General features: G+C 69.8%; 9 protein-coding genes across 9 annotated transcripts; 3 read left to right on the plus strand and 6 right to left on the minus strand.

Annotated features, from left to right (window-relative positions):
* Positions 1-33: 33 nt before the first annotated feature.
* Positions 34-3,496, minus strand: V1510DRAFT_429630 (uncharacterized protein). Its single transcript, XM_066935325.1, has one exon. It carries the CDS (start codon positions 3,198-3,200, stop codon positions 276-278), a length of 2,925 nt encoding a protein of 974 aa, XP_066789471.1. The 5' UTR covers positions 3,201-3,496; the 3' UTR covers positions 34-275.
* Positions 3,497-4,430: 934 nt separating this feature from the next.
* V1510DRAFT_429631 (uncharacterized protein) lies at positions 4,431-7,621 on the minus strand. The gene is made up of 3 exons (XM_066935326.1): positions 7,408-7,621; positions 7,234-7,302; positions 4,431-7,202 (listed from the first exon to the last, which is right to left on the minus strand). The coding sequence occupies exons 2-3, from the start codon at positions 7,273-7,275 to the stop codon at positions 4,497-4,499; spliced, it is 2,748 nt and encodes a 915-aa protein (XP_066789472.1). The 5' UTR covers positions 7,276-7,302; positions 7,408-7,621; the 3' UTR covers positions 4,431-4,496.
* Positions 7,622-7,789: 168 nt separating this feature from the next.
* On the plus strand, positions 7,790-8,452 carry V1510DRAFT_363908 (uncharacterized protein; the record flags this gene model as incomplete). The annotated part of the gene is made up of 1 exon (XM_066931160.1): positions 7,790-8,452. A coding segment is annotated over one exon (663 nt), but the record flags the coding sequence as incomplete, so codon positions are not given.
* A 1,465-nt stretch (positions 8,453-9,917) lies between these two features.
* On the plus strand, positions 9,918-11,480 carry V1510DRAFT_402510 (kinase-like protein; the record flags this gene model as incomplete). The annotated part of the gene is made up of 5 exons (XM_066932107.1): positions 9,918-9,928; positions 10,184-10,257; positions 10,289-10,376; positions 10,408-10,579; positions 10,611-11,480. 5 exons carry the CDS (start codon positions 9,918-9,920, stop codon positions 11,478-11,480), a joined length of 1,215 nt encoding a protein of 404 aa, XP_066789474.1.
* Positions 11,481-12,110: 630 nt separating this feature from the next.
* Positions 12,111-13,194, minus strand: V1510DRAFT_415179 (Phosducin-like protein 2). The gene is made up of 2 exons (XM_066933547.1): positions 13,075-13,194; positions 12,111-13,019 (listed from the first exon to the last, which is right to left on the minus strand). Exons 1-2 carry the CDS (start codon positions 13,110-13,112, stop codon positions 12,296-12,298), a joined length of 762 nt encoding a protein of 253 aa, XP_066789475.1. The 5' UTR covers positions 13,113-13,194; the 3' UTR covers positions 12,111-12,295.
* A 540-nt stretch (positions 13,195-13,734) lies between these two features.
* V1510DRAFT_415180 (adaptin N terminal region-domain-containing protein) lies at positions 13,735-17,218 on the plus strand. Its single transcript, XM_066933548.1, has 3 exons — positions 13,735-13,878; positions 14,119-14,557; positions 14,590-17,218. The coding sequence occupies exons 2-3, from the start codon at positions 14,171-14,173 to the stop codon at positions 16,936-16,938; spliced, it is 2,736 nt and encodes a 911-aa protein (XP_066789476.1). The 5' UTR covers positions 13,735-13,878; positions 14,119-14,170; the 3' UTR covers positions 16,939-17,218.
* On the minus strand, positions 17,156-18,141 carry V1510DRAFT_415182 (uncharacterized protein). Its single transcript, XM_066933549.1, has one exon. It carries the CDS (start codon positions 18,069-18,071, stop codon positions 17,298-17,300), a length of 774 nt encoding a protein of 257 aa, XP_066789477.1. The 5' UTR covers positions 18,072-18,141; the 3' UTR covers positions 17,156-17,297.
* A 623-nt stretch (positions 18,142-18,764) lies between these two features.
* Positions 18,765-20,096, minus strand: V1510DRAFT_363859 (uncharacterized protein; the record flags this gene model as incomplete). Its single annotated transcript, XM_066931157.1, has 2 exons — positions 18,765-19,718; positions 19,809-20,096. 2 exons carry the CDS (start codon positions 20,094-20,096, stop codon positions 18,765-18,767), a joined length of 1,242 nt encoding a protein of 413 aa, XP_066789478.1.
* Positions 20,097-22,012: 1,916 nt separating this feature from the next.
* On the minus strand, positions 22,013-23,247 carry V1510DRAFT_106225 (uncharacterized protein). Its single transcript, XM_066930219.1, has one exon. The coding sequence runs from the start codon at positions 22,959-22,961 to the stop codon at positions 22,239-22,241; it is 723 nt and encodes a 240-aa protein (XP_066789479.1). The 5' UTR covers positions 22,962-23,247; the 3' UTR covers positions 22,013-22,238.
* Between the last annotated feature and the right edge of the window lie 444 nt (positions 23,248-23,691).

Consider the following 23,691-nt stretch of genomic DNA (forward strand, 5'->3'; position numbering starts at 1 on the left):
AGCCGCAGTTCGTGCGGCGCAACCTTCAGCCGCACAGAATGCGGCGCAGCCTCAGCCGCACAGAATGCGGCGCGCCTCCAGCCGCAGCTCGTGCGGCGCAGCTCATGTTACACCAACACCGCAGCCCGTCGCACAGTCGCAGCCGCCCACCACTTCCTCTCCCCAAACCGCGTCATGATTCATTATATTGCGCCGGCACCGCCAGGCGAAAACTATCGGAAGGTAACAATACACAGCTACAAAACTGCCAGCACTGCTGACGACAATCCAACAGATCATCTGAGGTCGTCCAGGTACCGCGAGATGTTGCCCGACACGTCCAGCGTCGGCATCCGGCGGTCGTCGTCGGCATAGTGGTACGACCGGCCGCCATTCTCGTCGTTGTGGCCGGCCATGTACTGGCTGGAGCTGGAGCCAGGGCTGTAGCCCTGGTAGCCGGACGACAGCAGCGGGCTCGAGAACTGCGAGTAGCTCGACGAGTTGGTGTTGATGTTGCCAAAGGCCTTTTTCTTGTACTTGGCCACGTCGGCCTCGCGGTCGGCGCGGTCCTTGTCGAGCTCGGAGCCGTCCTTCCAGTGGTGCCAGCGGCGGCGGGCGGCCGGGCTCTGCTCGCGCCGGCCGGGCCCGGTGTACGGGAAGAAGCTCGAGTACTCGGGCGCGTCCTGCAGCTTGGCCTTGCGGCGGGCAGCCGGGTCCGGGGACGAGTCTGCGCGGAAGCTGAGCGCGGCCAGGGTCTCGGTCTCGAAGGACGAGCGGCGGCGGCGCGGCGCGGGCGAGCCGGCGTTGGACAGCGGTCGCGACGGCGGCCGCGACCGCCGGGCCGGGGACGGCGCCTGCGCCAGCGCGGGCGAGTTGAACGCAAAGCTCAGGGCCTCGATGTGGGTGTCCTTGAACGAGATCTCGGTCATGTCGAACTCGCCGGTGTACTCGACCGGCCGGGGCGGGGCCGGGCTGTCGTCGTCATAGATCACCGGGATGTCGGCGAACGACTGGATGTCGTGCAGCGCCGGGTACGGCTCGGGCGAGCTGGCCGTGCTGGCGGTGAACGGGCGCGGCGGTGCGAGCCCGACGGGCTTGGGCGTGGACGCAAAGTCGATCTTGCGTGTGAACTCGGCCGGATCGAGGTCGTCGACGTCGCGGCCAAACGCGGGCATGGTGTACGCCGCGTACGACCGCGGCACGGGCTGCACGAGGCCGGCGAAGTGGGCGACGTCGTCGCGCGCGGGCGAGCTCGCCCGCGACGTCTCCGAGCCGGAGTCGTCGTCGGCCTCGGTCGCCGGCTCGGGATCGCTCTCGGTCTGCGGCTCGGGCTCGCTTTCGGACTCAGGCGGCGGCGGCTGGAACTCGTCGACGTCGGTCGAGAGGTCGGCCGCGGAGGTGTCGGCGTGGCCGAACGAGTTGCCGCGCGGCTCGAGGAACTCGTCCGAGAGCGCGCGGTGGAGCTGCGGCGGCGTGACCGGCCGCAGCACGCCGGCCGGCCGCGCGGCCGGGCTGCCCGCCGGGCACGCGAGCGCGGCGGCGTCGGCCAGCAGCGCGGCCTGGGCCTGCTCGAGCTCGTCCGCCGGGCGGCTGTTCTGGATGCGCCGCATGAGCGCCGAGTACACGCGCTCGGGCGCCACGTTGCGCGACACCGGCTTGCTGAACCGCGCCAGCTCGGCGCCGTACGCGGCGCGCCTGTCGGCCCGCGGCAGCGAGTCGTCCGGCGACGTGGTGTGGGCCAGCGGCGACGCTGCCGGCTCGTGGGTGCGCCGCGACTCGGCCCACGGGTTGTCGTGCTCGGGCTTGGCGTACGCCGAGAGGATGGACTGGCTGGACGTGTCGGTGCTGTCGCCGATGGCGGCCCGGCGCTTGCGCAGGTGCGCGAGCAGCGCGTCGGGCATGGTCTCCTCGTACAGCGACTTGCGGTTGCGCTGCTGGTCGAGCTTCTGCTGGGCGGCGGAGGGCTGGAGCCGGCCGGAGACGGCCGAGCCGCCGGACGCGGCTGACACGGCCGACGCGCCGGACGCGGCCCGGCGCGCGCGCGCGTCCGCGCGCGTGCGCGGGCGCTCCTCGGCCGCGGTGCCGTGCGAGACGTCGCCGCTGCTGTCCAGGCCCAGCCGCGACGAGCCCGAGGACGACGGCCCCGAGTGCGCCTGCGTCTCGGGCTCGGCCGCGCTCCCGGCCGTCGCCGACAGCTCGTCCAGGCCCGAGCCGCGCAGCGTCGACGCGCGCGAGTACGGCCGGCGGTAGCCGTCGAAGCTCGGCGCGTCCGTCTGGGCCGTCAGGTCGTGGCCGCCGGCGCCGGCGTCGGTGATGGTGCTGACGCTGGCCATGCTGATGTTGCGGCGCGCCGCCGCCGCCAGCGACTCGTCCGCCGCCGCGTACTGGCCGTACGCGACCGACATGGACCGCTGCGGCCGGTACGCCGACACATAGCTCGTCTCGGCGTCGTTGCTGTTGCCGAGGAAGAACATCTTGCGGACGCCGCGCAGCAGCGCCCGCGGCAGCTTCTTGCGCGCCAGCCTGGCCTTGATCTGCTGGGTCTGGTCGGCAAGCGGCGCCGGAATGAAGGCCGCGCTGGTCGCGCCCGCAAAGCCGCCCAGGTTGAACGTCTTGGCGAAGGAGCGCGTCTGGTTGGACTCGCGCAGCGTGCGGCTCATGGTCTGGAACTCGGTCCCGCCGCGCAGGAACGACTGGCCCACCCGCGGGCTCGGCGGCGCCGTCAGCGTGGCGTCGCGCAGCACCGACGGCGCCCGGTCCAGGCTGTCGCGGGGCCGCGCCGTCCGCGTGGTCGTCTGCGACAGCGCCGACGCCACGCGCCGCGGCGCGCGCAGCGTGCCCGCCGTGCGCGCGGTCTGCGCCGTCATGTCGGCCGAGATCTCGCCCATGGACGCCGTCACCATCGCCGCCGACGCGTCCTCGGAGTACGCCGAGAGACTGTCGTCCGCGAACCGGCCGACGCCCGCAAACGGCTCGCCCTCCAGCGCCGTCAGGTCCAGCGACACCGTGCGCTCGCCCGCCCGGCTGTACGTCCGGTTCTCCTGCGACACCATGCTGTACCCGCGCACCGTGCTGGCCATGCTCGGCCGGCGCGACTGGTCCCGCTCCATGTTCTGGAACGCGAGCTTGGCCGCGGCCAGCGAGAGCGTGTCGTCGAACGGCCGCACGGCCACCTCCTGCCGCGGCGTGTTGCGCCCGCGCTCGCGCAGCTTGAGCATCATCCCGCCCCAATTGTGCCCGGCGTCTCGTCCGCCGTCGCTCGGGTCTGTGTGCGTCTGGGTCGAGCTCCCGACGATCCTGCCGGTTGGTATGGTGCCGTCACCGCCCGCCCGCGGTCTATTTATGCCGACGAGTATTTACGCTGCCCGCGCCTGGGCCCGATCGAAATCCGACGCGAGCCGCGCCGTCGTCACAGCTCCGTGACGTCGACGCGTCTTGGGACATAGCCGGCGCGGGCTCGATCCGGCAACGAGTAAACACGCCCCACGGCTCGGCCACGCGGCCGCCGGTTCCGAACAGGGGCCACCGGCGCGGCCGGTGCCTGGTCGCGGCGGCGCGGTGTAAGCGAGCGGCGTGATAAGCGATGCGATAAGCGAGCCGCACGGCATGCGGCTCGCCCCGGCATGTGCGCCGCACAGCGTGCGGCTCCGCGTCGTGCGCCGCACGACGTGCGGCTCGCCGTGCACGAGCCTCCGGCGGCGACTCCGTCGAGGGTGGGCCCTGCGGGCGGCAGTGGGTGCGCCGCATGCCGTGCGGCTGAGGCGAGCCTCCGGCGGCGACTCCGTCGAGGGTGCGCCCTGCGGGCGGCTGCGGGGTCGTGCGACGAACTGGGCAGCCCAGACGCTTCGCGCGTTGGGGACGCCTGCGGGGGCGCACCAATGTGTCTCACGCGGTGCAAAGCCGGCTGCAGCTTGGACGCGCCAGGCCAGTGGCTGTGTTCTTGAGCCGCACCTCGTGCGGCGCACGACCTGCAGCCACCTGCACGGCGTACTCTGAGCCGCACCCCGTGCGGCGCGCGTTTCACTCCGCCCGCAGGGCGCAACCTCGACGGAGTCGCCGCCGGAGGCTCGCCTTTCAGCCGCACCTTGTGCGGCGCACCCTACTGCCGCCCGCAGGGCGCACCCTCGACGGAGTCGCCGCCGGAGGCTCGCCTCAGCCGCACGGCGTGCGGCGCACCCACTGCCGCCCGCAGGGCGCACCCTCGACGGAGTCGCCGCCGGAGGCTCGCCTCAGCCGCACGGCGTGCGGCGCACCCCCCCTGGCGAGCGCCCAGGGGCTCGCCAGCAGGGCGGCCGCTCCCGCAGCACGTGCCGCAGGGGCGCAGCCGATCCCGCAGGGCGGCGCAGGTGCGGGGTCCGCAGCCGCCCGCAGGCCCAGCCACCGGAGCGGGGTGAGCCGCACAGCGTGCGGCGGGCGCACGGGCCGCGGCGAGCCGCACGCCGCGGCGAACAAACGCAATCAAGTAATACATTTACAACAATATTAGCTGCGGGTGCAGTGTCCGTGTAGAGTGTCCCCTAGGTGTCGAGGCCAAACAGCTTGCGCAGCGGCTTGAACTTCTTCTTCTTCTTCGGCGCGATCGGCGGCAGACCGGCGTCCGCGCCGTAGTCGTAGGTCGGCTTGTAGGCGTCGTACGCCGGGTCGTACTGGCCCGCGGCGTCGTAGGGCGGCTGGTAGGCCGGCTGGCCGAACTGGCGCTCCTGCTCGGCAGACGTGGTGCCGTAGAGCGCGGCCTCGGCCTGGTTGAGCCGCAGGCGCTCCTTCTCGCGCTTCTTGAGCTTCTTCTCGAGCTTGTGGACCTCGTACTGGCTCAGCTTGCGGCCGCTGTCGGGGTTGTAGAGCAGCGGCGGCGTCATCTTGCGCGGCGGGGGCACGGTCTGCGGCAGGGCCGGGACCGGGGGCGCGGGCTCGGCCACGTGGACGGCCTCGGACGACGAGTGCCGGCTCGAGAGCGAGCGGAACGACGGCGTGGGCTTGCGCTGGACCGGCCGGGGCGCGACGGCCTCGGGCGTGTTGGAGGCCGTGTGGAACGCGGACGAGGACGTCGTCCGGGTGGACGAGCGGCCCATGCTGGACGACTGCGCCATGCTGGCCGAGCGCGCGAGCGGCGGCGCGTCGGGGCTGGGCAGCGTGTGCGAGCGCGAGCGCGGCAGGTTGGCCGGCGCGGCCTGCAGCGGCGCCGGCTGGTACTTTTGCAGGTACTGCTGGGCGGGCGTGGGTTGCGGCGCGGCGGCCGCGCGCTGGTTGCGGGCCGTGTTGGCGCTGGTGAGCGCGTCCAGGTTCTCGTCGCGCAGCGAAAAGTTCCGGAAGCCGCGGTGGGCGTCGCCGCGGCCGCGCTCGCGCTCGAAGCTGGACGCCGAGTTGGGCCGCTCGGCGGCGTACGCCCGGCGGTCGTCGGGCAGGTTCATGAGGCTGACGCCGGCGTTGCCGGTCGAGTTGTAGCGGGCGTGCGCGGCGGCGTTGGGGGCGGGCCGCGCGGCGCCGGAGCTGCTCCGAGCCAGCGGAACGCGGCCGTGGGGCCCGGCGGGGACGGGCGCGGGGGCGGGTGCGGGTGCGGGCGCGGCTGCGGCCGCGGCCGCGCCGTGGCCGCCGACGGGCACGCGCATCGACGTGCGCATGCCGCCCATCCGGCGCTGGTCGTTGGCCCGCCGGAACGACGACGCCGAGCCGGCGTCGTCCCGGACGGCCGCGAGGTCGGCGTAGTCGCCGCTGTGGCCGGCCAGGTCGGCCGAGTAGCTGGGCGCGTGCGTGGCCGCGCGGCCCGGCTTGTTGAACCGCGGCGCGGCCGCCGGAACGGCCGCCAGGTCGCCCGTGGCGCCTGCCCGGCCGTTCGGGCGCTCGTGGAGGATGCTGTTCTGCATGGACGGCCGCGGAACGGGGTGGTACAGCCGCGGCGGCTGCTGCGACGGCACCACGCGGCGCTGGGCCGGCTGTTTCTGGACCGGCGCGGCCTTGGCGGCCGGCGCGGGTGCCGGCGCCGGTGCCGGCGCCGGCGCGGCCGGCTGCGGCTCGAAGGCGGGCACCGGCGTCGGCGTGTACGCCGACGCAAACGTGCCGTTCGTGTAGCTCGGCCGGCCGCGGTCCTGCGGCGACGACCCGGCCGACGGGTAGTCCTCGTCGGACGACGTCGAGAACGACGAGATGGACTCGGACGTGGCCGGGCGCGCGTCGGCCGGCGCGGCCTCGAGCTGCTCGTGGATCGACGGCAGCTCGGCCGTCTCCGGCGCGTCCTCAAAGTCGTCCGGGGCCGAGCCCAGCGTGCTCTCGGCCGCCAGGTACTCGGGCGTGGTGTCGGCGCTGTCGGGGCCGGTCACAGCAATGCCCGGCATGCTCTTGTCGTCGGCCGCCGGCTCGGTCACGGTCAGGTCCGAGTCCGCGCCGGACGACGCGGCCGTGCCCGGCCCGTGCTCCGTGTCGAGGTCGAGCTCCGGCACGGCGTCCGAGGCCGGCACGTCCGCCGCCGCCCGGCCGTTGGCCGCAGCCGGCGCCGCGGCCGCCGCCAGCACCGGCGACGCCAGCGACGTCCTCGACGCCGTCCGCCGGTGCTTCTCGTCCGGCGTCCCCTGGTCCGAGAAGCTCACGCGCACCGACCGGCGCGTCGACCCCCGGTCCTCGCTCGTCCCCCGCGCCGTCTCGGCCGACACCACGGACGACGACCGCGACGACCGGTCCTTCAGCGCCGACTTGTGCGGCGACAGCGTCCGCGGCGGCGGGCGGTGCCGCGGCGCCTCCGTCGCCGAGCCCGCCGAGCCCAGCACGGCGCCCGTCAGCGACGCCTGGGCCCGCAGCGGCGGCGACACCGGCGTGCTCAGCGCGCGGTCCTCCGAGATCGAGCCCAGGTCCGAGTCAAACGACATGACGGACGAGGCGTAGCCCGCCGACGTCGGCCGCTTGAACGAGCGCAGCAGCGAGCTGCGCGTGGACGTCAGCGACGACGTCCGCAGCGTGTGCATGCCCGCGCGCTGCGTCTCGGCCACCGGCCGCAGCTGCCGGCTGGACATGGACGTCCGGCGGTCCACGGCCGCGCCGTTCTTGCTGGCGCGCGCCGACGGCTCGATCTGCACGGGCTTGTGGTTCGCGCGCAGCGCGGCCGCCGCCGCCGCCGACGACATGGACGTCACGGACGACGTGCGCGCCATCGACGACGCGGCCGCGGCCGCAGCCGTCGCGCTCGTCATGCTGTACGCCTTGCCGGTGCGGCGCCCGTCCATGGACGGCGATTGCTGGCGTCAGCGCGGCAGCCAAACAACGTACCTGCATGCCTACGGCACCCCCATAGGGTCGCCGCTGGCTCATCTTATAGGCGGCGGTACGAATAGGCTGCTGACTGGAGTTAGCACTGCGCGCGTACCGGTAGCCGTCACCGCGGCCGCGGCGGCCGCGGGGCGGCTGCGGCGGCGGCCGGCGGCGCCGCGGCGATCGTCGTACCTTCCTGCGCACTCTGCTGCGGGCGTGCGGTAATTGGTCGCGCAACTGGGGTTCCGGCGTCTGTCCGTCCGGGCGGCGTCCGCGATATAAGCGGCTCAGGTCGGGGCTGCTTGTTCTGAGACCTGGCGCCCAATCCTAAAGTTGCAGGAATCAGGATAATTTCCCAAACGGGCAGATGATGTCGAGCGTGGCGCAGGCGGCGCGCGGCCGGGGCTGGCGCCTGCCCGAAGGAGGGTGGCTGATCGGCGGCGGTGCGGACAAGGGCGTCACGTGTGGTAGGTCACGTGCGCTGCACAGAGCGGCACGTGACCGTGCCGCACGCGTCACGTGCACGTCACGTGCCGCGCGCGTTAGGTCCCCGCCCGGCCCTCTCGCCCCCATCATGCCTCTCTTTGCCTTCAGGCGCCGCCCGCGCTCGGTGCCCGCGCGGCGCGACGACGGCGCGCCGCTGCGCCGGACCGTCTCCGCGCGCCCGCCGACGCCGGAGGGCGGCCGCGACCCGATCCTGCTCCCGAACGAGGTTGTTCTGCAGGTGTTTCCCAAGAAGCCGTGCGCGCGGCGCACGGTGCCGCCGCCGGGCGGGCTCTTCTCCGGCGACGAGCCCGAGTTCTTCCACTCGTTCCTGACGCGCGGGGCGACCGCGGGCGCGCTGTGGGTGACGAGCGAGCGGCTGGTGTTTGTGCCGCGCGACGTGGGCACGGACGGCTACTCGGTGCCGGTGCTCGAGCTGGACACGCTCAAGGTGGTCAAGTCGAGCGCGGACGTGTGGTTCCTGCTGGCGCGGATGGGCGGCGACATGTTTGCGGCGCCGTTCTCGTCGCAGCGGCGGGCGAACGCGTTCTGCCGGCTGGTGGCCAACCTGCGGTTCGAGAACCGGGTGCGGCTGACGCTGCGCGCGCCGGCGTCGGACGAGCCCGAGGCCTGGGCGGCGCTGGACGCGTACCTGCCGACGTACCGCGAGTCGGAGGACGCCGTGGAGCGGTACCTGGTGGCGGCGGGGCTGGTGCGGCCGGACGACGGGCCGGCGGACGGCGAGGACACGCCGCCGCCGCACCGCTCGCGGCTGGGACGGTTCCTGCACGACCGCCTGGACCCGGGGCCGCACGCGCCGGAGCGCGTGCTGGCGGAGGCGGACCTGGGCGGCGCGGGCGCGGGCGCCGGTGCCGCCGCGGCGGGCCGGCCGGCCGCCGGCTGCGTGTCGGAGCGCGAGCTCGCGGCCGCAGACATCGGCGGCGCAGCCGGCTCGCACGCGCTCGGGCTCGACGGGCCGTGGCCGCCCGCGGCCGACGCCGGCCACGTCTCCGAGCGCGCGCTGGCGCTCGCCGACATCGGCGGCGCCGAGGGCTCGGCCGCGCAGGGCCGCGCGCCTGCGCCCGCCGCCGCGCCCGCCGCCGCGCCCGCCGCCGCGCCTGCCGTCGCGTCCGCCCCCGCGCCCGCCCCCGTCCCCGCGCACACCTCCCAGCGCGAGCTCGCCGCCGCCGACCTCGGCGGCCGCAGCGCGTCCGCCGCCATCGGCCTCGACCGCTCCCGGCTCTACACGCTCGAGGCCGTCGAGCAGGGCGGGCACGGCGCCACGGTCCTCGCAGCCGCGCTCGAGTCGTCCGCCGCCGCGCTCGCCGCCCTCCGGCGCATCGCGTCGCCCGACCGCTGAGCCGCAGGATATAGCCGCAATGCACGCTTAGCTCAGCCGGGCCGCTGGGTTACGTAACGGGCGGTCACGTGCGCGCGCGCCGCGCACTACCGCTATCTGTGGGCCGCACCGCCACGACGCGCCAGCGCAGCAGTCACACACCCGCGTCTGGGTGACAACGCAGCCTCCGCGCCCCCTGCGGCCGCGCCGCCTGCAGCTGCGGGGTCCGTCGGCTCGGCTCCCCCTACCAGTGGCCGGGCGTTGACATGTAGCCCACTAGCGCACCCGCCCTGTCTCGTGGTCGCCCCGCCGCGTCCAGTAGTCTCCAGCACGCCTGTCCACCACCGCACCAGCCACACCCCGGCGTGCGGCCTGTCGCTGGCCAGATCCCGCCGCGCCACGCCGCCGGCCACCGCACCGGCGCACCCGATCGCCTGCAGCTGCGGCCGCGGCACCGTAGGACCGTCGGCTGCCGGCTGGCCGCCGGCTGGCCGTCCGCCTGGCCGCCCGCCTCGCCGTCCCGCCCACCCGCCGCCCGCGCGCCCCCCCCGCCGCGCCCGCCGCGGCCCGCGCCACCCCCGGCGCGCCAGCCGCGGCCTGGCCGCATCTACGGGCGTGGTGGCCGGCCGGCGTCGACCTTGGCCCGGATCCTCGATTTCTAAGGATACTTTCACCACCACTCAACGCTCTATATATGCGACCACCTTCATTTATTTATTTATATCTATCACATCTTTCAACCAACTTTTTATCTGCCACCACCTTTATCGAAGCCCGATATTTATTCATTATTTTGTCGTCATTCTGCTATATTTTATAAACATTTATATCTTAGAGCCTCACGCAGCCGGCAACGGACGGATAGCATAGTGTTTTCAGAATGTCTATTCTGTAAGTATTTTCGGCCAAGGGGTGGGCGCCACCGGCGGCCGCATCGGCCCCCGCCGGCCGCGGGCCGCGGCCGCGCGCGCGGCCCGTCCCCGGCCGGCCGCGGTGATGGATGGGCGGCGGGCGCGCGCGCGCGCGGCGCGGATGGGGCCGTCGGCGGCGCGATTACTATGCCGACTTGGGCTCTGGCCCGGGCCGGCCGTTGTTTGGCCGGCGGCGGGCGGCGCGCGGCGCCGACAGCAGACGCTGACCGGGCAGCGATATCCGCATCGGAAACAAGTACCGGATCGGCCGGAAGATCGGGAGCGGGTCGTTCGGCGACATCTATCTGGGTACGTGCGGCGGCGGGCGCGCTGACGGCAGGCAAGAACGTCATCTCCGGCGAGGAGGTCGCCATCAAGCTCGAGTCGGTGCACGCGCGGCACCCCCAGCTCGAGTACGAGGCGCGGGTGTAAGTGGCGGCGCGGCGGCGCTGACGGCAGGTACAAGATCCTGGCGGGCGGCGTGGGCATCCCGTTCATGCGCTGGTTCGGGACCGAGTGCGACTACAATGCGATGGTGATCGACCTGCTCGGGCCCAGCCTCGAGGACCTGTTCAATTTCTGCAACCGCAAGTTCTCGCTCAAGACGGTGCTGCTGCTGGCGGACCAATTGGTAAGTCGGCGGGCGGGCGCGCTGACGGCAGCTCGCGCGGATCGAGTTCATCCACGCCAAGTCGTTCATCCACCGGGACATCAAGCCGGACAACTTCCTGATGGGCATCGGCAAGCGCGGGAACCAGGTCAACGTGATCGACTTTGGCCTGGCCAAGAAGTTCCGCGACCCGCGCACGCACCTGCACATCCCGTACCGTGAGAACAAGAACCTGACGGGCACGGCGCGGTACGCGTCCGTGAGCACGCACCTGGGCGTCGAGCAGTCGCGCCGCGACGACCTCGAGTCGCTCGGCTACGTGCTCATGTACTTCTGCCGCGGCTCGCTGCCGTGGCAGGGCCTCAAGGCCGCGACCAAGAAGCAGAAGTACGACCGCATCATGGAGAAGAAGATGACGACGACGGCCGAGGTGCTCTGCCGCGGCTTCCCGGCCGAGTTCTCGCTCTACCTCAACTACGCGCGCTCGCTGCGCTTCGACGACCGCCCGGACTACACCTACCTGCGCAAGCTCTTCCGCGACCTCTTTGTGCGCGACGGCTTCCAGTACGACTACGTCTTTGACTGGACCATCTTCAAGTACAACCAGGCCATGGTCAAGAACGGCCAGCACGGCGACGCCGCCGACGACGCCGCCGACGACAAGGACAAGCGCGTCACGCGCTCCAGCACCGCCGCCGCCGTCGCCGCCGCCGTCAACGCCATCGCGCCCGAGTCCAGCCAGCCGTCGAACGCGCCCGCCGACGCCCAGGCCGGCGCCGTCCTGCCCTCGTCCCGCGCCGGCGGCTACGGCATCCCCTCGCGCCGCAAGGTCACCGACTGGCAGGCCCGCGACGCCGCCGCCTACGACCCCTCCGCGGCCATCCGCCGGCCCGCCGGCCCGTCCGACAAGATGTACGGCTGAGTGAACCGCGAGCGTGCGGGCCTCACCGCCCGCAGCCTTGCTATCTCAACAGTCTTATCCCCACAGAAACATCCGATGCCCTGCTAACTCCACCCGACCTTCCCCCAGCCGGGCCGCCACCGCCGCCCGATTTCGTGGTCTTACTGGTGTCTCTTCTCTCTAATATTTGTTGCCGGGCCTGCCCGTGCGCCGCGCGCCTGCCTTTTCGTCCGAAGCCTGCACCTGCCGGCCGCGGCCGGCCCGCCGCCGCGGCCGCGTCGCCCCCGCCCTGTTTCCTTTTCGTTTTGCCGTCTTTTGTTTTCCCGACGTTTGATCCTTGCCGTTTTGCCTGCCGTTTCCGTCCTTTTCGTCTTACAGCCTTGCTCCAGCGTTTTTCTTGTGCGTTCTACAGTCTTCGTTTGTTTGCATTGCATGCTCTCCGCCGGCCTGCCTGCGGGCGACCCCGGGCCCGCCCGGCGGCGGGGCGCGCGTTTGATCGATTGATATTTCACGCTACAGCAACCTCTGCGGGCCTGTGGCGCGGCCTGGCGGCCGCCCTGCCGATAGATCCGCCGCCGCGCCCGCCCGTTGTCGTTCTGGTTCTCTTCTTGCGGCGGCGCCGCCACTCCGTTCTGTTTAATTCTCTTAATCTGCTCACCCACATCTTATCAACCGTCGACAGACGCGGGGCTAGCCAGGCATAATTACACATATCTTTAGTCCTACAAATCATATATTCTTTCGCACTGTCCGGCCGCCGGCCGGGCGCGCCGCTCGCGGCACTGCTGTACGCGCCCTGCGCGGTTAAGTCTAATGGAGTTCGTTCGATATGTACACTAGTCGTCGTCCGAGTCGGTGTCGACGGCGGCGGCCTGCTTGAGCAGCCGCGCGGCCCGCGCGTCGTCCGCGCCGACGGCGCCGACCGCGACCATGAACCGCACCAGCTCGCGGATGTTGGCTTGATCGCCGCCGATCTCGCGCAGCGTGACGAGCTGCCGGCGCACGTCCCCGTCCTTGTAGACCAGCAGCGTCGGGCAGTTGCGCTCGGGGTAGCCCTCGACGGCGCGCTGCGCGGCGATGTCGACGAACTTGACGTCCTTGAACAGCGCGGCGGCCTCGGTGAACATGCGCGCCAGCAGCCGCGACTGCACGTTGCCGGACAGCGACGACATGTGCACAAACACGAACGCCTGCGCCGACACGTCCGTGATCTCGGTCTTGTACTCGGGCTTGGACACCGGGTACACCGACCCGAACTTCTCGCGCTTCTCGCGCTCGGCCTGCATGCCGCGCAGCTCGTCCATGCGCTGCTGCCGGTACTGCGACATGAAGTCGTCGTCGAGCTCGTCCTCGAGCCCGGACAGATCGTCGTCGTCGCTGCCGGCGCCGGCCGCGCGGTTCTCGGCCGCGCGCACGTGCGCGTCGACCAGCGCGCGCGCCTTCATCTCGCGGATCTCGGCCTGCGACGTGGGCATGGCCTCGGCGATGGCATTTTCGAGCACCGTGTCGGGGGACGGCTCCCGCTCGGGGATGATGCCGTGCGACCGGAGGATGTCGTTCCTGGGGATGAGCGATGGCCGGCGACGGCGCGGACCGCGGGCCGGCCGATACATACCACTCTGTGTCCTCGTTGGGGTTGACCTCGACGTTCATGGTTGCGTGGAAGGAGGAGGGCGGTGGGCGGTGAGTTTGGCGAGGTGCTGCGCCGCACGGCGTGCGGCGCGCCACAGCCGCCCGCAACCGCGCCGCTCCGCGCGCGCGGGTCCGCGCGGGTCCGCGGCGCCGGACCGGGTCCGTGCGGCCGCGGCCGGCCGGCGTAGCTGCCGTACCGACCGTGACACGAGCCAGGCGGCGCCGCGCCGGCGCCCGGCGGGCGGTCGGGCCGCGCCGCCGCCCGCGGACGCCTGCGCCGGCGCCCGCGCCGCCGCCGGCGCACACGCGCCGCGCGCCGCGGCGCAGCAGCGGGCCCAGCCGCGCCAGCCGCGCGAGGCGGCACAGCGCCCGCACCGCCACCGACTGCCGCACCGCCACCGCCAGAAAACACGTTGCACAACGCACCGCCACAGTCGGCTGCACGACCCCCTTTGAACTGTGGCGCAGCAGTGGCCGCCGCACGTCCGCCGCGTGGCTGCAAGCCGGCACCCGCACTAGCGCGGGTTATGCTGTGGCTGGAGCACAACATTTCGCGCTGTGCCACGCCCCCTGTGGCTCAACTGTGCTGCTTTCACCCTCGCCGCGCCGCCTAACTGGCTACTGGACTCCCGCTTCCCTCTAGAAATTTTGAAAATCCATTGACCACGTCCTGGACAAACAATCCACCGACTGTCCTTTGACAATCAATCTCCATCCCTTCGAACCCAATCCGTTGCTTCAAGGCTCTCTCGTACGCAGATCTTTTGCTTCGTGGTTTTTTGAATAGGTATGTTATCAGGCCGCCGTGATAGCCGCGGCGCGGCGCCAGATTCGTGCCAAACGCCGGCGGACGCAGCAATCGGCCATCGGCAATTGCGCCGGGCCCGGCCGTGGCCGCGGCCGCACCGGCGGCCCCGGCGGGCGCCCGGCGCTGCTGCCCGCCGCCGGCCGGCGGCGCCCGCCGGCGGCCACGCGTCCGGCCCACCGGCCGGGCCCGCCGCGCACATCCGCAGCGCTGACCCAGCAGCATAGAGCACATCGGCCAGAGAGCACCAGCACAGATTGATTGACGAGGAACGATGTCGTACAAGAAGAACGAGGATGTCGATGGCGGCAGCACGTCCATGGACAAAATGACGATTTTCCAGGACTGCATCTCCGGGTTCAATGCGTCGCCAATTCAGCCGCGCAAGTGCCGGATCCTGCTCACGCGGCTGATCTACCTGCTGTCGACCGGCGACACGTTCGCCAAGGCCGAGTCGACCCAGCTCTTCTTCTCGATCACAAAGCTGTTCCAGCACAAGGACATCGCGCTCCGGCAGATGGTGTACCTGGTCATCAAGGAGCTGGCCAGCGTGGCCGAGGACGTGATCATGGTCACGAGCTCGATCATGAAGGACACGGCGGTCGGCAGCGACGTCGTCTACAGACCCAACGCGATCCGCACGCTGTGCCGCATCATCGACGTAAGTGGGCCGCGCGGCGGCGCTGACCGCAGGGCACGACCATCCAGGCCATCGAGCGGCTGATCAAGACGGCGATCGTGGACAAGCACCCGATCGTGTCGTCGGCGGCGCTCATCAGCTCGTACCACCTGCTGCCGGTGTCGCGCGACGTCGTGCGGCGCTGGGCCAACGAGACGCAGGAGACGGTGCTCGCGCAGAAGACGTTCCCGCCGACGGCATACAACGGCGCGTACTCGGCCGCGCCCACATACATGACGCAGTACCACGCGCTGGGCCTGCTGTACCAGCTGCGGTCGCACGACCGGATGGCGCTCATCAAGATGATCCAGCAGCTGAGCAACGCGGGCTCGGCGCTCAAGAGCCCGGCCGCGGTCGTGCTCCTGATCCGCTTTGTCGCGCGCATCATCGACGAGGACAACGACATGCGCCGGCCGCTGTACGGCCTGCTCGAGGGCTGGCTGCGCCACAAGTCCGACATGGTCAACTTCGAGGCCGCCAAGACCGTCCTCGAGATGAAGGACGTGACCGACGCCGAGGCGACGCCGGCCGTCGACATCCTGCAGCACTTCCTGAACTCGCCGCGGTTCGTCTCGCGCTTCTCGGCGATCCGCATCCTCAACCGGTTCGCCATGATCCGCCCCCAGAACGTCAACGTCTGCAACATCGACATCGAGGCGCTCATCAGCGACCCCAACCGCTCGATCGCGACCTACGCCATCACGACGCTGCTCAAGACCGGCAACGAGGCCTCGGTCGACCGGCTGATGAAGCAGATCACCGGGTTCATGAACGACATCTCGGACGAGTTCAAGATCATCGTCGTCGACGCCATCCGCAGCCTGTGCCTCAAGTTCCCGAGCAAGCAGTCGCTGATGCTGTCGTTCCTGTCGTCGGTCCTGCGCGACGAGGGCGGCTACGAGTTCAAGCGCGCGGTCGTGGAGGCCATGTTCGACCTGATCAAGTTCGTGCCCGAGTCCAAGGAGGACGCGCTCTCGTACCTGTGCGAGTTCATCGAGGACTGCGAGTTCACCAAGCTGGCCGTGCGCATCCTGCACCTGCTCGGCGCCGAGGGCCCGCGCACGAAGCAGCCGACCAAGTACGTGCGGTACATCTACAACCGCGTGGTGCTCGAGAACGCCATCATCCGCGCCGCGGCCGTCACCGCGCTGTCCAAGTTCGCGCTCATCCAGGACCCGGCCGTGCAGGACTCGATCAAGGTGCTGCTGACGCGCTGCCTGGACGACCCCGACGACGAGGTGCGCGACCGCGCCGCCATGGCGCTGCGGCTGGTCGAGCCCGCGGCCAAGGACATTGCCGTGCAGTACCTGGACCCGGCCGGCGTGCCGTCGCTGCCGGTGCTCGAGCAGCAGCTGGTGATGTACATCACCAGCGGCCCGCAGGCCAAGCCGTTCGACATCTCGGTCATTCCGCTGATCACCAAGGACCAGCAGGACGCCGACAACTTCCGCGCCAAGACCATGGCCACGCTGCCCATCGGCGGCGGCTTCTCGGACGGGGCCGCCAACGGCACGTCGCCCGCGCGAGCCACGCCCGAGCTGCGCGAGGAGCAGTCGCAGAAGTTCGCGGCCCAGCTGGCTGCGGTTCCCGAGCTCCAGGCGTTCGGCCCGGTCGTGCACTCGTCCAAGCCGGTCTCGCTCACCGAGAGCGAGACCGAGTACGTCATCTCGGGCGTCAAGCACCTCTACAAGGAGCACCTCGTCCTCCAGTTCGACGTCACCAACACGCTGCCCGACACGGTCCTCGAGGACGTCTCGGTGATCTCGACGCCGTCGCTGGACGAGCTCTACGTCGAGCAGTTCATCATCACGATCCCCAAGCTCGCCCCCGAGAGCAACGGCACCATGTACGTCGCGTTCACGCGCCCGGCGGACGACGACGAGCTCGACGAGAACGTCATCTCGTGCACGTTCAGCAACGTCCTGCGCTTCACCAGCAAGGAGATCGACCCGACCACGGGCACGCCCGACGACGAGGGCTACGACGACGAGTACCAGGTCGAGGACCTCGAGCTCGGCGTCGCGGACTTCATCATGCCGACCTACATCGGCAGCTTCCAGCACATGTGGGACCAGCTCAGCTTCGAGAAGTCCGAGACGTACGCGCTGGGCGGCATCTCGGGCCTGCAGGCCGCGTGCGAGACCGTCACCACCGCGCTGTCGATGCAGGCCCTCGAGGGCAGCGACGTGCCGCTCTCGAGCTCGACCCACGTCCTCAAGATCTTCGGCCGCACGCTCACCGGCAAGAAGGTCGTCGCCCAGGTCCGCATGGCCTACAGCGCCAAGACCGGCGTCACGCTCAAGATCACCGCCCGCGGCGAGAACGAGAACGTGGTCGACCTCGTCGTCGGCGGCATCGCATAGCCCGTCCAGCCAGGAACTCATGCCACGGAGCACTAGAAGAAAACACTAACCAACCAAAACATGTGCGGAGTACGATGTCAATAAGAAGCGAACGGAGAATACAGTCCCTGCCCCGAACCAAGCGTTCGAGCCCCGCCGACGGCTTGCGGCGGTGCGCCTGCCGCGCCGCCGTTGACGACCACAGTCCTTGTCGATTTATCTTACTAGTTCGAGCTCCTTTGAGCGCTTATAAACCCTTTGATTGTTGTTCTAGTTCTACATATATTAATTGTTCTCACCACCGTAGGCCGGCGACGAGCGCGTAATGTACAGGCGGGCCGGACCCGTCCAGCCGAGCCAGAATGCAAGAGCGGCCGCGGCTAGCGCAGGTCCTTGAGAATCGAGACGACGTGCTTCTCCATCTGGGCCTCGTCCATGTGCTCGGTCTCGACGATGGCGCGCCACACGGCCCGTGTGGCTTGGACCGAGTCGCTGTCGATCCAGATCTGGCCGTTGCGGCCGATGGCGATCTCGAACGAGACGTACTTGCCGACGTAGTCGAGCGCGTTCGGCACCCCGGCAGCCTTGGCCGAGCTGGCCTGGAGCAGCCGCCGGCAGAGCCCGACGCCGACCTCGAAGACACAGCCGCCCTTGAGCTCGCCGTAGCCGCCACTGGTCACGCCGGTGGCTGTGGCGTCGATGCACGTCAGCTCCGGCCGCAGATCGCGGTCGACTGCGCCCGAGCCGTTCGGGCCGGCGCCGACTATCCGGCCGTACACCACCGATCCGATCTTGAGGTTCGGCCGGTTCTTCTTGGACGCGGCGGCCAGCGCCGACACGGACGTGAACGGCAGCGTCACCACCGAGGGCGACGCCATGTACGGGCCCAGCGAGACCAGGAACGTCTCGTTCTGGCGGGCGACGATGACACCGATGACCGGGTCCTGTGCGGTTGGCGTGTAGACCTTCGGCGTCGAGTCGATGTAGACGATCTTGGACTTTGCGGTCTCCATGACGCCGAGCGGGCCGGCGTGCGTGGGCACGAGCACGGGCTCGGGCGGCACGTACGTGATGCCGGGGCCGAGGGCAATGGCCTTGCCGTCGGCGAGGGGGACCGTGACCGAGTCGCCGGGGAGGAGGATCTGCGAGGCCATGGTGCTGCGGTGCCGTGCCTGAGAGCGTGTGCTGAAGAGCGAAGATTTTGCGCGCGTCACGTGGACGCATTTATCACGTGACTCGCGTCACCGCATGCGGCTCGGGCCGCACAGGACGTGCGGCTCGTCGCGCCGCGCCGCGTGCGGCGCAGCCCGCTGCGTTGGCAGCCGCGCCCCGCTGCGCCCCGCACAGCCACGTCCACCGTGTACCGGCCAGAGGCCATTTATTCGCATGCACAGAGCACGCCAGACGATCGTACATCAGGATCCGATTAACAGGCGCCATGAAATTGTAGCTATCATCACTAAATAGAAAGATCGTGCACACAGCACTGTAGATTCAAACGACTACACCGGCGTAAATTAAGTGTCATTCGATATCTGTAGAAGTGGAGAGAAGAAAAACACAAACGCCTTCCATGACCGAGAAAGCCCGCAGCAGCGCCGGGGTCGACCGCGACGCCTGAGGAGAGCAACAGACAAAGAAACAAGACAACACCTCGACAGCCACCGTCCCTGGCCCCGTAAACCTGTACCCCCGACCCCCATCCAGTGCAAAAAGAACAATACAACACAATGCAACCGTCATCGAACACAAAACAGCGTAGAATTACACAAACATGATTCTGCCGCCGGCAGCGGCAGAGACCCATAAATATATACGCACATCTATATCTATCCGTCTAGGGCTGTTCAGGGCGCGGTTGCGTCCGCGTCCTGCGACGTGTGTTCTTGTGAGGCGGTGCTGGACTGAGAGGGGGCGGGCTCGGGCTCCGAGTCGAGCTCGACGAGGTCGGCGTCGGCCGCGGCAGGCTCGGGCGTCGTCTCGGACGAGGACGGCATGTCGGCGAGTGGAACTGTGTCGTAGAGGTTGTCGCTCTCGGCGAGGTCGATCAGGTTGTGGGTGCGGTCCGTGGACGGCCCCGAGCTCGACGACGAGTCGCGCCGCATGAGCTGGTTCTGCTGGTGCTGGAGGAACTGCTGGCGCGACTCCTCGAGGTCGGGGTCGCCGCTCTCGTCCGAGGCCGAGGGAACGAGCTGCGAGCCGGTCGCGGTCACGTCACGCTTGCAGATCGGACAGGTGCGCTTGCGCAGCGTCAGCCACGGAGTGATGCACGCCTCGTGGAACTCGTGGCCGCACGGCAGCCGCATGACGAGCGACACCGACGGCACGTAGTCCTCCAGACAGATCACGCACTCGCCGGCGCTGCCCCAGTGCTTCTCGCGCCCGGTGCCCTCGCCGGCCCAGACGCGGGTCGGCAGCGCCGAGACAAACGCCTTGGGCGCGCGGTCGCGGATGCGCTTGTAGCGGCGGTGGAAGATCAGCAGCGCGTAGATGAACGAGAGCGACAGCAGTGGCGAGACCAGCACGAACAGGAGCGTGTCGAGGATCGGCGACGGCGGCTGGCTGGGGATAATCGAGATCGTCTCCAGCTCGCGCAGGCTCAGGTAGGACGAGTGCGCCACGAAGAACGACGGAATCGAGACCGTGCGGCCGCCGCCCTTGGACGACATCGTCAGCAGGCCGCGGGTGCCCTCAACGTCGCCGACGATGACGGCGACGGCGCCGTACGTCTGCAGCGTGAGCACTTTCTCGTAGAACGAGCAGTCTCCGCGTAGCACGACCGCGATCTTGCCGGCCACGTCCTCGCGCTCCGACTCGGGCACAGCCGAGTCCTCGACCGCGGCAGCCACCGTGGCTGCGTCGCGCATGGCCGCCGCCGTGCGTGGGTCCACGTCGTCCGCCGTCGAGTTCACGCGGCGGCCCGACGGCGGGCACGCCAGCGACGACATGACGTGCAGCTCGCCCGCAAAGGGCACAAACTCCTTGGTGTTGGGCGAGAACGTCAGCGACGGACCAAACGCCGCCGGGCGAGCCGGAAACGTCTTGTTGGTCTGCGCCGACGTGATGATAGCCGAGTACGGCACGAACGCCGACGGCGAGCTCGACGACGACATGCTTGCCCAGACCGAGAACAGGCCGAGCATGAACACGGCCGAAAAGAAAAAGCCACGGGTCGACATGGTGGCGGAGCGCTCAGGCGCAGGCGGGGTTTCGGCCGGTAGGCAGGCTCAGACGGGCCGCGGCGGTGGCAGCTCCGGGACAGTCGAGGGCGTGCGGGCGCAGGTTCAGGTCGGCGGTGCAGTCCGTGGTTGGCAGTCTGGCGGATCCGACACCCATGCGCTGTGCGCTGTTTTATTTACTCGGTTACTTTTACTCAGTTGATTTTGCTGTCGGCGTTTCCGGCCAAGACGCTGAAAGACGGCGGCGGCGGAGAGAGTACTGGTAGGCAGACAGGAGCTAAGAGTCCGGTCCAGTCCTGCGACGGTCGGCGGTTGGAAGGGCGAGACGGGCTGAACTGTCGACGTAGGCGAGCCAGCGACAGATATAATCGGTGTGGAGGCAGAGAGGGGCCCGCCGCCGCCGACCTCAGTCGGGCGCCGCCGACGGGCTTACCCGGCCGCTGTCGAGTCCCTCGTGCGACTGACCGCGCCAGCCAGCGCGTTGGCGACGCCAGCGCGCGCAAGCGCGGCTGGTGCGCATGCCCTGAGACCTAAAGCGGCGTCGCCGTCTGCACTCCGACCGCTGGGCGTCCAAGTCTAGTCTAGCCAGCTGCATGTCTGCGCTGATCATGTCGGGATGCCCGCATCAGGAGCGAGCAGGGAGGTGGTCTACTGCATCTTGACTGCACTAGCCTGCTCTAGTCTAGTCCGCGCATGCGCTGCGGGCCATCACGGGACTGTCGTGCCGTCTGCAGCGCAGAGCTGGGCGTTGGCCGCGGGGCGATCGGCGGCACCGTTCTGGGCACAGTCGAGACAGCCTCCGGCCCAGGGGCTCACGGGCGCGTGCGAGTGAGCGCCGGCCACGAAACCGGCGGCCTGCCGCTCCGCCCACATGGCGGTCGCAGCCGACTCGCTGTGTGGCAACAGGTCAGCCGCCCGTGTGGCGTGGTGAGTCAGCCGCGTACGGGCTCTAGAGCGGCTGTCTGCCGCGCGGCAGCCCGCGCACCGTGGCGCTGGACACGCGACTGGCGGGCGTGGCTCAGCAGCCGACGGCCGCCGACGCCTCGTGCGTCTGTTGTCCATGGGCTTCCATGGGCGGCCTGCGCTGGTCTGCACGCCACTATCCGCACAGCCACGTCTCTAGCCGGACCGCGTCTGGCCTGCGAAGAACGGCTAGTCTCTGCGCCAATTCTGTGCGCTCCAGCCGTTGATGTCACGGCTGATGCCTGTTACTGGTAGTCACTCCGTGCCGGCCGCTCCGTCCGCCGGCAGCCAGTTGTGGCGCATGCTGTGATCCGGCGGACCGCGGCCGGCGCCGACGCCTGCGGCCGGCTGCGGCCGCGTTCGGCTGCCCTAGGCAGTGCACGGCCACAGATGCCCATCAGCCTGTCGGCCACGCAGCGGCTGCGGCAGCCACTGCGCCGCCGTGCGACGCGCCGTCGCCGCCGGGCTACGCGAGCGGCACGTTTCGGAAGCCTGCTGTGGACTCGCCGCCGCGCTGCAAGCCCGGGGCGTCGCCGGATCAAGGGCCGGTCTACGGCCGCAGCCGCGGCGCCGGCGCCCGGCCCGCGGCCGACGCTCCTCCGCTCCTCTCCCTGCGTGCCGACTGCCCGCACCAGATCAGCCTCAAATGAGTAGAGCTGCTGCGGCTGACAGGCCAGGACCAAATCTGGTCGCTGGTCGCCCGAGCGGGGTGCGTAGCGCTTCCCCATGCGGGGCTGCCTGTCCGGGCGGGCACCAACCAGCAGACGCAGCAGTCAAATACTCAACGTCGACTGCGTCTCCTACTCGGTGTGATAGATCTGGCAGCCAGGTGGGAGTCACGCGGCTCCGTCGACCGGGTTGGCTGCAGAACGAGCCTGCCGACGTACGCTGACGACATGTGCGGCCGCCGCTGGACTGCTGTTTGTTTGTTATGGGCCCGACGGTTCAAACGGCCGCGGATGACGCAGTACTATTTGGTAGTGCCCACACAGCCGCCGGCGTGGCACACCAGCGTCTCAGCTGTCGTGATAGTAGCGCCGCACTGGCTGCGGCGGCCGCCGTCGGCGTGATCGCGTGGTCTTGTCGCAGCGCACAGCAGCGCGCTGCGCTGCGAGCTTTACTAAGCAGAGCATCCTGCAGCCAGTGCAGTCCAACACCACAGTCTGGTGACCGCTGCAGTCAACGCGGCGAGTAGCGGGACGTAGGTGCCGCAGGTGGCCAGACGCCGCTACACGCTTGGCGGCGCCGCCGTGGATGAGGTGTCGATGCCGTTAATGTAGCGTCCTCCGCCTGTAGCTGCCGGATCACACGCCGGTCGCTGGTACACGCTGCCAACGCGTTCCTGGCGAGGTCCGCGCGTTCCTGGCGCCCGTCGCAGACGCAAAACTTGCGCGGTCCAGCCAGCAGCGGAGCCTTGCTAGGCCCATCGGCTGCGGGCACTAGACGATGCCCGGAGCTACAAGATCGGCGATGCGTCCGGACCCGAGCCGCACGCGTCGGCCCGACGACTAGCGGCCGGCGCCCGGTACCGCCCGACACATCCGAGTCGGATATTACTCTCGGCGCCGAAGGTGGGGGGACTTGAGCCGCACCGGCCACGGCTGCCGGACCAAAATGGTCCTGCGTTCCTGCAGCGGCAGACTGTTCGCGTCGCCGACTATGACGCAACCGTGGCCGCCATCGGGCCGGCACACATGCCGATGCGCGAGCCGACGGTCCGTCTGGCGGCCCAGTTACATCGGCAAGGGCCGGCTCGCGCGGATGCTCCGCTGCCGGCCGGCCCTTGGCGGTGTCCGGCGGGGTGACCACCTTGCTACCATCACTTGAGCCACATCTGCCAGCTTTGTGACTACGTAGAGCAGTGGCGGAACGGAGCGTCGGTCTTCTGCGGAGCACTTCCATGCGAGTGGCACCTTGCGGACCTATAGAGGACACGTCTCAGAAGCGCTCAGAGATCTGTCAAGCGGCTTGGCAGTGCGAGCCCGATATAGGTGCTGGGTTTCATTTGCGCACTGTCCCGGTTTCCAGTTCGGTTCCAGGCCGCTACTAGTCTGTGCGGGTGTCGTCGATGACCGGTTGTGGTAAGCAAAGAGGGCCTGTCTATTCGAGCCAAGAGTTGCCGACTGACGGCAGGCCTTGGCTGCAGTGGTGGAATCCGCACGCGTCGTCATCCTGTTCTCGGCGGGGCGGTCACCAGGCGGCGTCGCCCAAACGCACCTCCGCTGCCCGGGGCAGGCGTATGTTCTGCGGTCTCAGTAGACGCAGCACGGTGGATCCCATCAGTGTTAGCGGGCACAACGGGCGCAACGCGAGGTCGTCGGCCCCGCCGGCCGGAGCGGCTAGGGCGGCTGCCTGTCCGCGAAGCGTGCCCCCCTGCGCCTCCCTACACTCCGCACCGGTGAAGGAAGCCCAAAGCAGGACTAGCTCGTCATCTATGCGACCGCTAGAGGCGAGTTATAGGCTATGCATGCCGTATGCATGCACTCATGCATGATACTCTAGCCTCCTACGGATGTGCTAAGGCCCCACCGGGCCCGGCACCCCCCTGGTCCTGTCTCGCCGAGCGCTCGTCGCGTCAGCGCAGTCCTGCACCTGCCGCATACGCCCCAGCGTATGCTTGTCATCCCGACTA

The sequence above is a fragment of the Dipodascopsis tothii genome (assembly GCF_038497935.1).
Source record: "Dipodascopsis tothii strain CBS 759.85 unplaced genomic scaffold V1510scaffold_11, whole genome shotgun sequence".
NCBI lineage: Eukaryota > Fungi > Ascomycota > Lipomycetes > Lipomycetales > Lipomycetaceae > Neoaidaea > Neoaidaea tothii.

Bases quoted from the DNA above. Each gene is read 5' to 3' on its own strand.
- V1510DRAFT_415182 (XM_066933549.1), bottom strand. From the start codon at position 18,071: ATGGCCTCGCAGATCCTCCTCCCCGGCGACTCGGTCACGGTCCCCCTC.
- V1510DRAFT_106225 (XM_066930219.1), bottom strand. From the start codon at position 22,961: ATGGAAGTGCTCCGCAGAAGACCGACGCTCCGTTCCGCCACTGCTCTA.
- V1510DRAFT_415180 (XM_066933548.1), top strand. From the start codon at position 14,171: ATGTCGTACAAGAAGAACGAGGATGTCGATGGCGGCAGCACGTCCATG. The intron at 14,558-14,589 runs GTAAGTGGGCCG...CGCTGACCGCAG, and splicing joins CGCTGTGCCGCATCATCGAC to GGCACGACCATCCAGGCCAT.
- V1510DRAFT_429630 (XM_066935325.1), bottom strand. From the start codon at position 3,200: ATGATGCTCAAGCTGCGCGAGCGCGGGCGCAACACGCCGCGGCAGGAG.
- V1510DRAFT_429631 (XM_066935326.1), bottom strand. From the start codon at position 7,275: ATGAGCCAGCGGCGACCCTATGGGGGTGCCGTAGGCATGCAG. The intron at 7,203-7,233 runs GTACGTTGTTTG...CGCTGACGCCAG, and splicing joins GGGGTGCCGTAGGCATGCAG to CAATCGCCGTCCATGGACGG.
- V1510DRAFT_415179 (XM_066933547.1), bottom strand. From the start codon at position 13,112: ATGAACGTCGAGGTCAACCCCAACGAGGACACAGAGTG. The intron at 13,020-13,074 runs GTATGTATCGGC...GCTCATCCCCAG, and splicing joins CCCAACGAGGACACAGAGTG to GAACGACATCCTCCGGTCGC.